The sequence below is a fragment of the Cornus florida genome, unplaced genomic scaffold (assembly GCF_030987335.1).
Source record: "Cornus florida cultivar Cherokee Brave unplaced genomic scaffold, ASM3098733v1 CherokeeBrave_3.0.0_Hap2_Chr02, whole genome shotgun sequence".
Taxonomy (NCBI): Eukaryota; Viridiplantae; Streptophyta; class Magnoliopsida; order Cornales; family Cornaceae; genus Cornus; species Cornus florida.
Genome location: NW_026775572.1, coordinates 46,861,938 through 46,879,467, shown reverse-complemented (window position 1 = coordinate 46,879,467; position 17,530 = coordinate 46,861,938). Strand labels below are relative to the sequence as shown.

Genomic DNA, 17,530 nt, shown 5'->3' with positions numbered 1-17,530 from the left:
GGAAGTTATTTTACATGCCCCACCCAATGGACTCGGCTTCAACCTTGACGTAGACCTTTATCAAACACCGAAAAAATAAAAATAAAATAATATTTTACCTAAAAATCAAAACAAACCGAGCCTTAATGGAAAATATTTTAAACCCATATTTATTTGGACATAAAATATTTTTTTTGAAAATATTTTATTTTTGTAGGTAAAATATTTTATTTTTATCTTTTGATATTTGACAAAACTCTGGGTCGAGATTGAGGTTAAGTTTATCTGGCGTGTAAAGATTGATAAATAGATTGAGGTTAAGTTTATCTGGCGTGTAAAGATTGATAAATAAATTATTTTTATTAAATTTTAATATAAAAAAATTCGTAAATATTTTACAACTAAAATATTTTATATTCAAATTGAAAATCTGATGTCATAAAATGTTGAAAAGGGCAAGGAAAGGATGCTATAGAAATCTAGCACCTGCCTATCTAATGTTATCTGCTTTGAAGAGGCGCAATTAGATGCCACTTGACCACTTTGTGAACAACTCAATATTCTCATGAAAGTACAAACATATAGTATTTTACGAATGTACAAGGACAAAAGCTAGAATCTTACGCCGGAGCTAAGTGAGAGTAGGGAAAGGAAAATGATTTGAAGGAGCGGAGTAGGAGTAGGAGTAGTGGGAAAAGGAAAGTGATTTGAAGTTCCAAACACCAACAAATCTAATTGATTTAGGTGAGTGCTGCGGAAGTCATCGTGATATTATTAATGTTTTTAATGTCCCTGATCACATCAATTTTCATTTCAATCCGTAAAGTTAGTCAAATTTGTTAAATTATTGAATTCCCTATCAATATACTCGAAATGAAATTAGTTGTAATGTTTTTGAAAATAAACTAAATTTTAATTAATTTCAAAGCCTTAATTAGTGCTATCAAAGATTACTCTTTTTTTTTCTTTTTTCTTTTTTCCATAACAAGAAACTCAAGTAAATCACTCACACACCAACTTTGTTCCTTTAAAAAGTCGAATGCTCATCATTCACTTTGAAAAATAGATAATACACCTACTTTATTTTCTTAAAAAATTAAACCCTCGTTATTCAATTTGAAAAATAAAAAATATATTACCATTAAACCGTAAAATAATACTAAAAAAAATGATTTGAAACACTTGGCCAGGGACTTAATATATTGTCAGTGGGGTCGATCATCCCACTGATTTTTTTTAAAATATTATACGCCAAGAATTTTAAGTATCTCTAATTTTTTTATTCTAGCCAAAAAAATTAAGCAGTGTGTAATAAATTATTTTTTATTTCTCTCACCAAGTGTATATTCATGAACCAAATAGAAATCTGTGGTGTCACGAGTGACGAAAGTAATGACCTAAGCTGACCATGCTTTCCTTGACATTGACACTAGTGGTTTCCTACCAAGTTAATTAGTTGCACCAGTCAAACTCGTGTATATTTGATACGTATTTCTATACTTAATTACTTATTCTATACCTACCCTATGTGGCTCTACCAAATGTCTCGTATGTGTCTTATCGTAACGCATAGGTGCTTACCATTTTCTTAAAAAAATTAAATTATTAAATAATATTGCATACTTATTTATTTATATTCAATTATTTTTTTATCCGAATTCGATATGAGGCAAATATTTCCTCATTGCAGTCGGGCCACCTTACTTACCAGGAGTGACTCACCCGGGCACCTTCTGAATTAGGCGTTTAGCGTGACACCGAATCAAGAACTGAGTCTGGCTCTAATACCAACCGTAACGGATAGACATTTGTTCATTTACCCAAAAATTTAAGTTATTCAGTAATATTACGTACCCACCTATTTATATCTAATTATTCTCTCATTGGAATTCGATGTGAGACAAATATCCCCTCACATCACTTATCTATCTTTTAAGATCAATGATGAGAGTTCTAGTTTTTAAATGGGCACAAAATGAGTGTGTATATTTCTTTCTAATAAAAAAGTCTCTCTTGACTATGTCACAAAGTGTTGTGGTTCACCCTTGTTTTTCCATTCTGTTTAATTTTATTATAACGTCTAGTGATATATTTCTTCTTATAAAAATTGTCAAAAAATATTTAGAACAGATAATAAATACTTTCATTTTTATACTAGATTTTTTTGGCCAATAAAATTTCTTGCCCTTTATTTATTTATTATCTTTTTTTTATCTTGACAAATTAAATGTAAGGAGACTCGAATACACTCTAGATCGCTGGGTAACGTTCAAATTTCATGGCCATTAACATTATAGGATAGCATGTAAAGAGGAAGAGTGATGACATATGAAAACCTTTCATAGCTAAACTAAAAGATTGGCTCAACACTTGCTCCCTTTGGTTATATGGAAATTGCAAGAAAATAAAAAAATAATAATAATAGAATTTTTTTGAACACTTTAGAAGTTTGGTTAGCAAGAAAAAAAAAAAATTGGAAGACATTTGCTTTCTATACATGCCTAAATTTTCTATATATATATTAAAAAAAAAAAAAAAAAAAAAAAACACACACACACACCCAGACAAATTGATTTCTTAACAAAGTTGTATGAACTTACAATAATGTCTTTTCTTTCGTGATAATTTTCATATTATTCAAACTATAAAATGATAAATTCCTACAATACTTTTCAAAAAAAATTCATTCAAAAGAAATAGACTGAGAACTTATTTTATTTTCATTCATTTCACTTTCATTTTTCAATAATAATTTTCGTGTAATCAAACAAGCCTTAAAATTGAAATATTAGACCTAATAGTCTAACAGCAACTTTTAATAAAGAAAATTATATTCTCTTGACCTTATCCAAAGTGTTCTAAGGATATAAAATTCTTTCTGTTAGGACTTTCAATTAGATTATTAGGTATGAAATTATGTATAGCATCCGTCCTCAAAAAGAAAACCCACGCAAATCCTTTTAAAGATTCCACAACTACTACGTCTCAATTTATCTTTATCAAATATTTTCATATAACATCACTAAATACCATGATTCGCATTACAGCACCCGTCGCGAGATAATGGACTTAAACAAATATTGGTATAAATTTTATATAACAATATCGGTCGTGATAAATATCGGTGTAAATCGATCGACCTTTAAAAAAGAATTATAAACCTACCAATACGTCATGTATGGGCCGATGCGACAAACTTCAATATAACCCGTGCGAATAAAATATAACCTGCGGATGCTGGTTTTAAGAGGGTAGAGAAGGTAGATTCAAATGTCAATGTCTGTGTTGTGGTCCTAAAGATAAAGGATGTGTGAACACAGAAAAATAGTCGATGGCCTCTGAAATCCTGAAAAAATAAGGAATGTTAATCATATGATCCCAAAGCACTAAAAGGGAGGAGAGTTTAACTTTGAATGTAGATTCAAATAGCACTCAACAGATTACAGAAATTAAGTGCTTGTTTAGTCTTTCAATAACTTCTCAATAAATGTTTTCTTTAAAAAATATACTAATGATCAAATCCATACAAACTTATTCATCCAAATGGAAAGGTTTGACTTTTATGAAAATATGGGTGTGTCAGCGTGTTTGATTAACCTTTCAAATATATATATATATATATATATATATATATATTTATCAAATAATTTATTTATTTTTTTCATTAACATTTCGTTTGATTGGAGAGATATAAAAACAGATGGAAGGGACAGAGAATGAGGCGAGCGCCGACTCAATCAACCCGCAAGGCGATTGAGATGGTTGCCTGAAGCCTCACGTGGATAATGTTAAATAAAAAGACTTTTTTTTTTTAAATGTGATTTTATTTTTTCTTTTTCTTTGTAGATAAGGATTAATTGAAAGACTCCATGTACAAGTATAATTACTCAGACTGTTATTTTTTTGATTGAATTGAAGTTATTGAACTAAAAAAAAGTCAGTGTGTGATAGAGTTCTACTCAAACTACCTCTCTTTTTTTTTTCCACATTTTTTTTTTTTTATTTTTCTAAAATTTTTCTACTCATTTTTATTCTTTAATTAGTATGAGATTCAAAAATGCAAACTTAATTAATACTATTTATGGTAATGTATTAAATTAAAAAATATATGTTTTAAAAATTTCTTGCCTTAAGTCTTAATATGTATGAGTCCGCTCTAAATGAAGCATTTGTAAAGAAGGGAAGGTGTTTCCTCACTTAGGAAAGGTGTTTTCCTCATTTTTTTTGTTTGGTTGAATAGAATAGATAATAAAATAAGATTTTAACAAATAAACTTTTAGAAAGATTAAAAGTAAATTAAATATTTGTCGTTATAATCTTTCTCTCTCTTTTCTCTTCCCTCCCTCAAATTTAGACGGATAAAAAAATACAATGCTTTATCCCTCTTTATTTCCTCCCGCCAACCAAACACCAAAAAAATTATTTTAGGCCTTCTCATCTATCCATCCCAAATCCTTCTCTCCAAGCAAACATTGTGTTATCTCAATTTATAGTGTGAATTTCTACTAATGAAAAATAAAATGATTGTCTCTAAATTTTGTCAGTATTGAAATTTCTGGAAAGAAATTTTTAGTAAAAAAATTCAGTGTGTCCCAAACGCAACAGGGACTAAATAATTAAAAAAATAAGAAATTATTGTCGAGCTGGCGTTGTCATGCTTTACACACCTTCCCGCAGTGACCCTACCACTACCCCTATATGGGTGTATATATAATATAGCGTATTTTTTCAAAATAGATTCATTTCTCGCAATACTCTCTCTCTCCCCTCTCTCTCTCTCTCTCTCTCTCTCTATCTCTCTTCTGTAATGATCACGTTCAATCTCTGAGTTCATATTCGTTCGCAAGGTAATCGAACAACTGTCACTGATTCGCTACATTTCTCACGAATTTCTTGAGTTCTTTTCACTTATATATATATATATATACACACACACACGCTTGTTTGCCCTTCGTGTTTTTACTATATTTTTAGTCCTTTAGGGTTACATTTGCGATGAATTGTGTTATTGCCTGTTTTTAGTAAAATTCAAATCGGTTTTCGCTTGTTGTTCTCTCCATTTTTATGCTGTGTATTACAATGTTCTTTACAAATAATTTTTGTAGAATTAATTTATGATTTTTTCTGAAGTTTCTCTGAATTTTGTAATATCTTGATGTTTTATTGACCTTGTATCCATTTCTAAGATATTTTCCAATTGAACTTTTTTTTCTTCTTAAAAAAAATTATTTGAAGATGAAGAATTAGTCAGAGTGTCTGTTTTTGTCGCTCTCTCTCTCTCTCTCTCTCTCTCTCTCTCTCTATATATATATATATCTCAGAATTAGAGAAACTTAGAACTGAACAGTTAAGAATTGAAATAATTCTTTGTTTGTTTGATTGGATGACGTGGTTAAATTCTTATCTAATAAAAATAATTTTAAGGATAAGGTGGCCGTTGACTATGAAGGTTTGGATAAATGATCACTTTGTGATTAATTATGTTCTTTCATTAAGATATATTTGTTGTGGACCTTACATTCAGTGGTTTTTTCTTCCAAATATTTTAATATTCTTTTAATACTTTATTATGATTTAATATGGAAGTGTTAAACAATATGGGCATATACACGTGGTTATTATTTGTATATGTGATGGAGGAGAGGATGGGATTTAAGTGGTTTACAGTTGTTGGAACTTGGATGGAGATCTCAGAGTCCTGTAAATTTTACATAATGATAATGTGTGATTCGGATTTGTACTGTAAAAATAACAATTGATGGTAGTAATATCCACCTTAGAACTTTCTGTTTTGAGGTTAATATAGAATAATTTGAACATGGTATACACTTCTTATAGCATCATTTACTTGTCATTTAGCTGATAGACTGCTTGTTGATGTTGTTAAGACTGTTTCGATGTGGTATGTTGCCCTAAAGTCTATAGTCTCAGCATATATTTGGTTCGTGTGATCAGTATGTGACCCTTTATTTTGGTGCTTTTCGCAGGAACAAAAATTTTATGAGTTGCTTAGTGGATATCTAAGGAAACACGTGTAATCATTTCATATTCTTAATTTACTACGTTGATGGTGTTAAAATTCATTAAATCTGCAGTTAACTCTACATAACTAGATGTTGGCTAATTTAATTTAAAAGAACCTGTAAATTGAACAGGTATATAATATTTTTACATATTATCTACTGATCTTGTAAATTAATAGTGTGTATATAGTTTTAAGTTTTCCAAAACACAATGGACTTCAGTTTTTTTGCTCTTCCTTGGGGTTCTGGTAAGGGGCTGATTTGAATATCTTGTCATTTAATATGTATAATTGTATTCTGTGAAATGTTTGACCTATTAAGTCCTTAGTTTTACTTGAAGCTATTGAGCAATAAGTGCAACTGATGGTAATCTTTCTCTTGAATTTTTTTTGCCTTAAGGACTGCATGTATATAGGCTACTTAATATTTTCAAATGTGGTTCTATAATCAGTTCTAACAAAGGTTGATGCATTTATAATGGCTCAGAGTTAGTCTGAAGCTGGATTTGCCTTTAAGGCCTTTTGTTTGTTTGTTTTTTTTTTTTTTTTTTAATAAAAAATTAGTTATTTTTCATTAAGTTTGCCCATCTGTAACAAAGTTATTTCGGTTTTAATATCACTATATATGGGTAGTATTCCAGTTATAGTGACCTCATTTTGAAGTTTTTGTTTGAAATTGCTCTCATACAATTTATTCATACACGTACCTCCGTGGTTACTGAGCCTTCTTGTGGATAATGGAAGTTCTAGACGTAAGTTGGTAGTCCCATGTGGATTTGGGTGAGGTGAAAATCGATATAGTCTTGTGATTTAGGATGGTAGTAATGGAGAAGATCAAGGAATCCTGAGGTCACCTCTATTATTTTAGTGCCAGTTACAGTTGAAGAAAAGTTTGTCTTGTTATTGGTAAAGATGCTTATATGCTTTTTCGGAGAATGTGTCAAAAACACATCGAATATAATTGAAAGTATTAAAAATCTCTCTTGAAAATGATGGGAGTCGACCTTTATTTATGAATGGGGATGTACATGAGGGCAAGCAGTGGGGGGGGCACTACATGTCATCAGTGCATCCAAGTGAGAAGTGGTGTGGTTTAATGGGATGTCACGTTGTTTGGAAATATTCTTTTGGATTTCACATGCTGTCCCTTTCTCTTTAAGAGAGACCAAGGTTTACACCTCGCGAGAAACACCTTGATGAACCATAAGCTTCAACCCCCAAAATAGAACTCCCTAGGACCCCCGTAGCCCATGTTGCAATCTAGGAGTCATTACCTGGCCACTCACCTAGTTGCAAGTGCCATTTGGACGCCACTTTGGCAATGCATGGAATGTAGAATTCAGATACACACACTTAATATATTGAAAGTTTTGCTAGTTCAATTCATTTCTATTTGGAAACTTTGGTTGTCCTTTCATTAGAACTTTACATCTAGTTAATTTTTTCGTTGGTTGTGCATTATTAATATTGCTTTATGGAGTTGTGTAACTTATCTTAATTACTTATTTTTTTAGTAAGAAAAATCAACAATGGGACAAGCTTTAGGCTGTATTCAAGTGGATCAGTCCACTGTAGCTGTCAAAGAAGTTTTTGGGAAGTTTGATGAGGTTCTTAATCCTGGTTGTCACTTTGTGCCTTGGTGTTTGGGGCAACAGTTAGCAGGTCTCCTTTCGTTACGTGTGCAGCAGCTGGATGTTCGATGTGAAACAAAGACTAAGGTTTGTTGCATATCAATTTTCTTTAACAAAAATTTCCTTCTTTCTTCCCTTTTTTTTTGTTTGTTTCTCACTTTCCAACTTCATTCTGAAAGACTAAATTTCTTGGAATTTAGATGGCTAAGAACATAGTATCTTATGAAAAGTTGACAACCAGATAGCAAGACTGGATTTATGGTTTATTGACCATTATTAGATTATTCTTACACATCAAAACACTCGAAATACTTTTGGAAAATGAAATAGCAAGCATAATCATAGATAACTTTTTGTACTTTTTTTTTTTTCTTCCTAAATATAACTTTTTGTACTTGATTTGTTTTTATTAAAAAAGGATATGGAAGATATGAACTTTTGAATGTGGTGGATTCATGTTATACTTGATTTCTTCAAGTTAATTACAGATAAATTTTTGTACCTAGAGTTTGAGTTGGAAATTGGAAATGCTTTTGAGTCAAAATCATGTACAATTTGCTCTCTTTAGCAATATCTATAGCCTCTTTTATATTCTGAATGGTTAATATGATGTGAAACGCAATATGTAAGTATGTTATAATTTGTGTTACATCTTCAGGATAATGTTTTTGTATATGTGGTTGCTTCTATTCAATACCGAGCCTTGGCAGAAAAGGCATCTGATGCTTTCTACAAACTCAGCAACACCAGGGAGCAGATCCAAGCCTATGTCTTTGATGGTATGGATTGAAGCTTAAGCTTGTAACAACTTTCAGAATTTTAAATCTTTGTTGCTATTCAATAACCTTTCTTTATTATTCATTCTAGCAAGTCTTCATTCTCATTTTTCTGATAATGCATGCTTTTTCCATGGAAATTAAGGAAACTAGTAAAAAATAACAATTTGTTCCTTTTTTGGTTATCATGAATGTTTGAGTATACTTATCGATGACTACTAAATATTACCTCTGAGAGAGAGCAGTTGACCTGTTTATAGGAATTATAGCTTACCCGAGGAGTAGTTGTTAAACTTTATATTAATAAGTTGTATTACTGCCTCAGTTATCAGGGCTAGTGTGCCAAAGTTGGAACTGGATTCAGCCTTTGAGCAGAAGAATGAAATAGCAAAAGCTGTGGAGAATGAACTTGAAAAGGTATCTTTCTGTTGAGGTAATATGGCTTAGAACTAGGAAGTTGCTCAATAATTCTTGGTTTTGATCTTTCTTGTGGATGAATAGGCCATGTCCCATTATGGATTCGAGATAGTTCAGACTCTGATTGTGGATATCGAACCAGATGAGAGCGTGAAGAGAGCCATGAACGAGATAAATGCAGGTACTAGATGCTTAACTTCATAATATGAAACAATTATTGTATTGTCTTGATAATGTATACCATCTGTCCGAAATCAAACATTACAGAATCAGTGAACCAATTATTTGTTGCAAGCTTTTGTGGATTTATTGATCTTAAAAGGAGGCTCTAATTTTTGTCGCCACTGGGCATTATAATTTTTTTAGTATTGTGGAAATATCGATCTTAAAAGGAGGCTCTGGTTTTTGTCACCCCTTGGCATTACAAAAATATTGTAACAGGCTCTTATCTTTCTTCATGCAATTATTGATTATTGAGACTGTTCTAATTGTACCATCTTCAGTTCTTTTTAGAATAAAGGAACTTCAGCGATATAACTCACAAATTAATCTTATATGGAGTCAACCTTGGACTCATAACATTCAATGCCTATGAATATTGAAAGTGTTGAGAGAGAAGATGTTTACCCATTCCGTAAACTTAAACCATGTCTGACAGAACTCGTAACTATTGTAATTGGATGGGTTCTGAAGATTGAAGATTTCATTTTATATATGTCACAATCACACGCATGTACACAAATGGTAATTAAAACTATTTATCTTGCTTGACCAATTATTGTGCTGCGTGATTTGATTTCGGTTTTCTGTCAAAACTAGCTTCAAGAATGAGGGTTGCTACAAATGAGAAGGCTGAAGCTGAGAAGATACTACAGATAAAACGAGCTGAGGGAGATGCAGAGTCCAAGTACCTGGCTGGGCTTGGAATGGCTCGGCAACGTCAGGCCATTGTGGATGGGCTGAGGGACAGCGTGCTTGCCTTCTCCTCGAATGTGCCCGGGACAACATCCAAGGATGTCATGGACATGGTTTTGGTCACCCAGTACTTTGACACCATGAAGGATATCGGCGCCTCCTCAAAGGCTTCCGCTGTTTTCATCCCACATGGACCAGGCGCGGTGAAAGACGTTGCTACTCAGATTAGAGATGGTCTCCTCCAGGCTAATACAATGCAACGTTAGAGATATGGCTTGTTTGAAGTTTTACGCTAGTATTTGGAATGGTTGCTACTATTACAATTTGAGACAGTTTCATCTCTGTTAGTGTTTCGATTCCTGTGGACGTGTGGTATAGTTTGATGTAAAAATAGTATGGGATGTTAATCATGTATATAGATTTCAACTTGCTTTATTATATTTGTATGTAACAAAAGAGTTTTGTGATGCAGATCCTATTTAATTAGAGGAAGCTAGGTTTGTTTCTTACTCAAGTCTTCCTGGGCTTTGGCTGTTCCTTCTCTGCTGCCTAGGCCGCCTTCTTTTCTTCCTCTAATTTAAATAGGATCTGCATCACAAAACTCTTTTGTTACGGGTATATAAAGACCAAAAAATTAGTTTTCTGTTACCATTTATCTTGGGTCTTCTAAGTTTCATACATGCAACAGCTGTGTACAAAAATTTCAGATTCTGACTGATTCAGGAGGCCACAATCTTGTATTGATAATTGAAATTGGTATTATTTGGTGGAGAAGTGATGTCGTTAATTCAAATTTTTTGTCAAATAGAATTTTGCCAGTTTGACCTTAAATATATATTTCTTAGGGTTAAACCCAAACTACGTGCCGAAGTCATCTAAGATTTGAGGAATCTGAAAGGTGTCGCTAGCTGCTCCGGAAAAGTTTGATGATCGATGCATATAGAAGGCATTGGTTTAAATGGTTGGAACAAATTTCTATCCGGTACCTTGTTCAGATCTTATAGAAGGTTATGCACAGTGCACTTGTTTGCACTTTGCAGTGAGGTTTATGTCTTTTATGATGTCAGTTTTCAACTGGAAAACTGTACAAATCTCTTTCCATATGAAAGAAAAATTACGTTCCAAATTTAGGAAGAACTTGAAATAGCCTGAATTGGATGAAAATCGCATAAATTTTCTTCTTTATCCTATCACCCATTGACCCAACACTCGCACAAATTGCACAAAACACACACCAAGCCTTGAGCAAACAAATCCTTAGCTCACGCCAAATTTCAGTCTTAATGTTAAGAAGTTAACTGCAGAGAGTTTCCTCTCAGCCTGTTAAATGTACAATTAACATTGGGATGAATAGATGGAGAATGTAACAAGGAAAATGATGACGCCGGTTTATAACAGTAGTTTGAATTATTTTTACAGCCCATAACCATCAAAGCATAAAAAACCAGTATTGCCGCATGAACAGGGCACAACTCACAAGTTGTACGGAAAACAAACGAAACTGCGTATAGGTCATTTCCAACTGTGTTATTGCTCTCTACCATATCTCCAACATACAAAAAACGACGCTGGGCTTTTGCTCATGCCTCATGCCCAGTGGTCTTCCCTGACTAAATAAATTCATGGCTTGAGAGCCAAAGCCAGTCCAACCTTGGCACTTTTTTCAATAGCCATGGTATCCACTTCTCCCGAGATGGTAAAGAGGGATTTCGGACGCCACTCATGCTGGATGAGAGCACTTGCCTTGCCAAAGTTATTCACCCGAGCCTTCACCATTGTTAGCGGGTCCAGTGCGTGCTGCGTTCCAATAGTGAGTGTGTTCTCATTGCTTGAGAAGCTATGAGTCAGCTCTGCACCAACAGCTGTACTGGTCAATGGGCTAACCGTGTGGTAGTAGGAAGCAGCAAGGGTGTCCCCTTTGTCATTCCTGTACCAATAAAAAGTGAAGCTCGTTAATAGAGAAAGCACATCAACCCAATTTTTTTTTATTTTTTTTATTTTTCCCATCAACCCAATATTAATAAAACACAATTCTGATAGCCAACATGCTGAATTTCAAGGAAAGGATTGCGTTAAACTTAAATGCTCATTCTCAGTTTATTTCTTTTCCCCAGCGGTCTCGACATTTTAATATAACCAATGTTTCACCTTTACATCATTATCAGTTTACCAAAACTAACAATGCAGAAAAAAATAAAAAAATAAAAATAATAATAATAATAATAATAATAATAAAATATATGTATTAAAATGTTGGCCTTATCCCCTTGACTGGTCCACGAGCGGCAAATATCCATAACAACTTTTGCACTTATCTTTCCCATCCAAAGCTGTTCAACTTTATGGAGCAGTTACACTATCTTTAAGTCATAAATAATACTAGGGTAAAAAAAGGAAGTTGCAAGGTAACAATTAAGGTATATGAATGATTTACATATTGATTAACAATCTCAATCTCTTGCTCCTCTTTTTTAGATTAAGGAAGTACTCACAATGTCAATGAAGCGATGAGATCAGCAGTTGAGAAACTAAAACCCGCGTTACATTTGGTGACGTTTCCAGAGCCAGTATCAAATGAGAGATCTGTCCCAAGTTTAACACAACTGTTCCCAGCCACGCCAGAGAAGTTGACAATGGGGGTTGCAGTCATACCAATGCTAGTACTGATTCCAGCATACTCATGCAAGTACTGGAGTTCCACCTATAAAGCACAATCACCTAATCAGATAAGCTGGCTGCTCAAGAATCATTTTCAATGGTGCTTATCTATAGAATTTAGACGAGGTTTAAAAGCACATGCCCTCCTTACTCAGGAGTCTGCACTATATCAAAGCAAGGTAACAAATCTAAAAGACAGAAGGAAGAGCAAAGGAATTCATTACCTTGCCAGACTTCTGATCAGGAACAATAAAGCTTAAGATTGTCTTGAGTCCAGGTGCAGCTTCGTCAATGGTTATGGTTGTATAAACCTACAGTCCACGTAAACTCATCAGCAAATGATCAGAGACCTATTTCAAATGAGTTTTAATCAAATGCTTAAACCAACAACTTAGATACAAGGAGAAAGAAAAGGTTAGTTCACAACCAATGAACAAATGCTGTGCCATCTGTCAATGCATATCAAATGAAAATTGCTGGTAAACATGACAGCACTGCTGACAAAGTTTGCATAGCGTTGGCACATTGGATGTATTCTAGCCAAATAAGCAATGCAAAATTTAATGACTTCTCATTTAATGCTTAAATCATCTTGGCATAGAAAGGAAAAGATCAGTTACACGCCCAATATTTACAAATGGTGTACTTTTCATTAACATGTACAAGAAGTTGCAGGTAAAAAAAGGGGCAAGCTCTGACATAGTTTGCAAGATAGAAAATTCGAAATGCATATCAGATCACTAAAATGGACAGCAACAAATTTCATGCATGTCAGATGATAACCAAGATTTCTCAATAACCCAAAACTCATATTTGCAGTAAAAGAAGAGCATAATCACGTAAAGAAATCAATAATAAAATTCAAAGGGAAGAAGTCGGAATGGTGTGATCTTAGGGAAAAAGTGCATCAACCATAATTTTGTTCACTTAACAACAAAGGAAAAAAAATGAACCAACAACGATCGATGAAATATTTCCAAATGGTCAGTGTATGATAAATTTGAACAAAATTGTGGCCTGGTTGGCTGTATACTTGTTTCTACTTGTTGAGTGCGGACACCAAAAAACATAGTATACTGCTAATATAAATACAATAACTACTGATGGTTGAAGAAAATTGTGACATACATGCAACAGATAAATTAAATCAGAATGCACTACTATGGTCAGAATAACAGGCTATAAATTCCAGCTCCCAAGGTGTGTTCAATCCCTTATATTTTTACAGCAATATTTAACCCTAGATAATATATTATATTGTCTAATGAGTAATGATACTGGAAAAAGTTAGTTTCATATGCAGTGACTGATATCGTTCAATAAAGTTCTGTGAATTTTTTTTTTCCCTGAATGGCAGTTGTTTTATAAAAGAAGAAAACTAAAAAAGTACAATAGCCAGTGAAGGCATACCTTCACAAGAAATATAGTTATGTAACTTACATTAGACTTTGTATCCACTTTTATATCTGTTGTGATATTTTTGTTCTTCAGCTGGGTGTTCACATCAGCCAAAAATAGATCCCCTTTCTTAATTCCTGATGAAGTAATGGCCTGAAATGTGGAGGGAAAAAAAAAATCATAATATGAAAAAAATTAAAAAATAAAAATAAAAAAATTGAATTCAACCACACCAAAATATAATCGCCACCAAAAGTATATCCAGGTAGGTGAAAGGGAAATGAAACAAATCACATTACTTATGAGACAATAAAAAGGAAATGAGAAGATTGTTCTACCTCCTCACATGCTTAAAGTTTATTTAACTGAGGAGAGAAAAGAATGGATAAAGTTTAATCCTTCATTGTTTGTAGAAAGATAGCGGAGAGAGAAGGAAACAAAAAGGTCATTGCCAAGTGTAGTCCCCGATAATTGAGGTTGTTGGACTGGATACAATTAACATTTGGCATTATTTGCACCAGAGTGTTCAAACTAGCGTTCTCATGCTTGACAGCTAGAGCATTTTATCAGTGCACCAAACAATGGCCCCGGAGAAGGGGAAGGAAAATATATATATATATATTTTGTGCGCTAAGGACAACATTATTTTTAAAAACAAGTTATCAATAAAGGCATGTTTGGTACAGTTTTCAAAGAATGGTTTTTTATTCCCAGGAATATAACAAAATTTTGTTTTGCTAACATTTCCTTCGAAACTGTGTCAAGAAATGACTGATTTTTTTTAAAAAAATAAGAATCTATTGTAATTTTCTATAAACTATTTTATCCTTTCAGAATTCTTGAAAACTATTTTTACACTACTAAATAAAACATGCCTTAATGTCCTATCCTTATCTTCAAATCCTATACTTAGGGAGGATAGCAAAAGTACTATTCAAAAGGTTAGGCTCCCTCCTCAATATCAAAACAAATACAAGATAAACTGTCTTTCATTATCTTTTCCATTAATACAAATACATATAAAGCTTCAAAACTGATACGTGGACATTATATACTTACCAAGAAAAAAGTATGTGGCCATTAGAAGCATCCAAATCAACAATATAATTGCAATAGGGTGTGAAAATGCATAGAGAGCCTTAACATGGTATTTATACAAGAGGTTAACAAACTTCCATGCATCTGTAACAAGTCAGCCCACATCATGTGGATTGCACATCTAGGATAACAACCAAATTTCAACTGCACATAGTAATAGGTAACAGTAATTTATTCATTTACAAAATATGTTCCATGGACTCGAGTATATGCAATGGGTGGAAAAATTTATTAAATAACCAAACCCAAGGAAACGGCAGCACAACTATCATTTTTTTTTATAAAAAAAAATTCTTTCATTTCTTGGCAAAAGAAATGTGTTTCGTGTAACATAGCGTGTTAAACATGGACACTTGACTTGTTTAGGTTCAAGTCGTTCGACTATACTTATAGGTGAATTAGGTGATGTGATAAGATCCCATTGAATAATATGGGCCCCATCATAGTACAGTAAATCTTTTTCATTTTTTTGGAAAAGATTCTTGTACATTACTTGGCACTTGAAACATTGGAAGAAAATTGCAGCGAATTTCATTTCCACCTCGAAAATCATCTCAGATGATTTTTACTCTCTAAAAGATCATCTTTTTGTTTTTGTTTTTGATAAGTAAGATTGCATTAAAAAGGCGTTCAAAAGGGGAATGCATCCCTCAAAAGCTACACAAGGCCAAATAGGGCCTTTAAATTCTCAAAGAGTCCAAAAAATCAACTAACTCCTCCATGGATACAATTTCTCCCTAGAACCTTACAAAAAAGAGTACTAATGATGGAGAACTTAAGCGCACCAATAGAAGTCTCCTCATTTTTGTACAAATCTACAACATGCTTGACTAAATATATGATAAGTTAAATTTTTTTGGGTCCAATTTTGTACACATATCTATGATTCATTTTTTTATGCACCTAATAGGTCATGGACTACTTTTGATTTACAAATAATCTTATGATAAATCTTAGTTTCTATCAAGATTCAAAAATACTAAGACTACTATTATATAGAAAATATATTACAGTATCTAATCCTTTCAATTTTGTTTTCCGGCAACTAGTTGGGCCGGAGGGTCCACCCCCACGTCCATTGTCACCATATCAAGGCACAATGGAAAAAACCATTAGCTTACCCAAGTTATGTTTTCCCTTCAGGGGAAAATAATAAATAAATAAGGACACTAGGCAATTGCTTGTAATACAATTAGTCAATTTTATTGAGTGCATTTCTCAGTTATTTAGGAAATCAACATATAGAAATGTGAGTAACTAAATTCATTTTTATTTCCTTTTCTTCCATTTTCAAGAGAACAAGCTAAGCTAATGACTAGAAAGAACCACAACCCTAAGCTTCATCAACTGATTAAATCCAAAATATCATACAGACACACAAAAATATACACACATACAGATACATACATACATATATGTGTGTGTGATTATAGATAGAAACTCACGACTCCAGTGTCAGTGTAAGTAGTAAGGGTGAATTTATGGTCGGTCTGGTAGTCCTTGTAGAGAAGATCTGAAACAAAAACAGAACAGGTTCATTCTGATCAAAAAATCAATAACAAGCATAAACACAATACGTGCATATGTGTGTATATACCCACCAATTTGATTAACTAATTATGGACCAATCAATAATAAATTAGAGAAATGCTAGAGCAATGGTCGGTTACCTCTGGCTTTCTTGCCGATATCTAAGTAGAGACCTGGACCTTTCCCCATCTCTGTTGCAGCAACGAGGAGGAGAGAGAGTGTGTTTGCTGTGCGAGAGAGATGGCTCTGTTGTTTTTTAGCTCCTGAGCCAAGGGACAAGGAGAATCAGTATATATGATGTTGAAGTGGGGCTTGTGGATTGAAATATGTGTAAAAGAAAACCCTAATTTATTGTCATGGACTTCATTTCACTTTTTGCATTTTTTTTTATTGGAAAAAATCTGGACCGTGCGATCTCGTATTCGAGGGGTGATGTCAACATCAAATGTAACACATAAGTTTTGGCTTGGTGAATCCGGAACCTTCCGGTGTCTGCACCGCACAACACTGTGAATGCAGCCCATTGCATTAATAGAGATGATGGCACAAGAATGTAATATTTTATTTATAGGGAATTAGGGCATGGTTGGTAGAGTGTTTTATTTTTGTGGACTACTCTAGTATTGTTTTTGAAAAAAATGATTTTGGTAAAAAATATTTTTTTTTTGTACAATATCAAAACAATTTCATGAATAGTTGTAAAAGTCAAAAGTCATAAAATTTCATAAATAGTTGTAAAAGTCAAATTTTAATTTGATATTTTTACATATTTTCGAACCTTTGCAACGGTTACTGTAACAATAAACAATACCTAAATTTTTTCTTTTAAAACTAGTCATTATACTTTTTAAAATTGCAATAATTTTGTACCACACATGTTTTTATATTTTTGTTTCTAAAATTTTTGCAACAAATAGAGATTACCAAACATATTTCTGATTACTATTCAAAATATCATACAACAAAATGCTTGTTTTACTTTGGACGGAAAAAAAAATATCGCAAAAACAAAATGCATGCCAAACATGCCTTAAAGGTTCCACTTTTATTTTCAAATTAAAAAAATAACTAAAGTAACCCTAAAAGCTAAGGAACCAGCCGAAGCC

At 33.0% G+C, this 17,530-nt stretch overlaps 2 protein-coding genes across 7 annotated transcripts; one reads left to right on the top strand and one right to left on the bottom strand.

Annotated features, from left to right (window-relative positions):
• The first annotated feature begins 4,696 nt into the window (after window positions 1–4,696).
• Window positions 4,697–10,388, top strand: LOC132294889 (hypersensitive-induced response protein 1). 6 transcript variants are annotated; one of them, XM_059792904.1, is made up of 7 exons: window positions 4,725–4,826; window positions 5,967–6,013; window positions 7,516–7,719; window positions 8,291–8,411; window positions 8,734–8,825; window positions 8,910–9,006; window positions 9,645–10,388. In XM_059792904.1, exons 3-7 carry the CDS (start codon window positions 7,531–7,533, stop codon window positions 10,004–10,006), a joined length of 861 nt encoding a protein of 286 aa, XP_059648887.1. In that variant the 5' UTR covers window positions 4,725–4,826; window positions 5,967–6,013; window positions 7,516–7,530; the 3' UTR covers window positions 10,007–10,388. The 6 variants fall into 6 exon arrangements, with proteins under 6 accessions (XP_059648886.1, XP_059648887.1, XP_059648890.1 ...); XM_059792906.1 differs by lacking the exon at window positions 4,725–4,826 and adding an exon at window positions 5,864–5,881; XM_059792903.1 differs by lacking the exon at window positions 5,967–6,013 and having other exon boundaries at window positions 4,697–4,826.
• Window positions 10,389–10,981: 593 nt separating this feature from the next.
• On the bottom strand, window positions 10,982–16,751 carry LOC132294888 (mitochondrial outer membrane protein porin of 36 kDa-like). The gene is made up of 6 exons (XM_059792902.1): window positions 16,565–16,751; window positions 16,340–16,407; window positions 13,839–13,949; window positions 12,623–12,709; window positions 12,233–12,441; window positions 10,982–11,667 (listed from the first exon to the last, which is right to left on the bottom strand). The coding sequence occupies exons 1-6, from the start codon at window positions 16,611–16,613 to the stop codon at window positions 11,361–11,363; spliced, it is 831 nt and encodes a 276-aa protein (XP_059648885.1). The 5' UTR covers window positions 16,614–16,751; the 3' UTR covers window positions 10,982–11,360.
• Between the last annotated feature and the right edge of the window lie 779 nt (window positions 16,752–17,530).

Coding starts and splice junctions, on each gene's coding strand:
- LOC132294888 (XM_059792902.1), bottom strand. CDS start 16,613: ATGGGGAAAGGTCCAGGTCTCTACTTAGATATCGGCAAGAAAGCCAGA. Junction 12,710..13,838: donor AAGTGGATACAAAGTCTAAT/GTAAGTTACATA, acceptor CGTGGACTGTAG/GTTTATACAACCATAACCAT. Junction 11,668..12,232: donor CTCATCGCTTCATTGACATT/GTGAGTACTTCC, acceptor TTATTGGTACAG/GAATGACAAAGGGGACACCC.
- LOC132294889 (XM_059792903.1), top strand. CDS start 7,531: ATGGGACAAGCTTTAGGCTGTATTCAAGTGGATCAGTCCACTGTAGCT. Junction 7,720..8,290: donor GATGTGAAACAAAGACTAAG/GTTTGTTGCATA, acceptor TTACATCTTCAG/GATAATGTTTTTGTATATGT. Junction 9,007..9,644: donor CATGAACGAGATAAATGCAG/GTACTAGATGCT, acceptor TGTCAAAACTAG/CTTCAAGAATGAGGGTTGCT.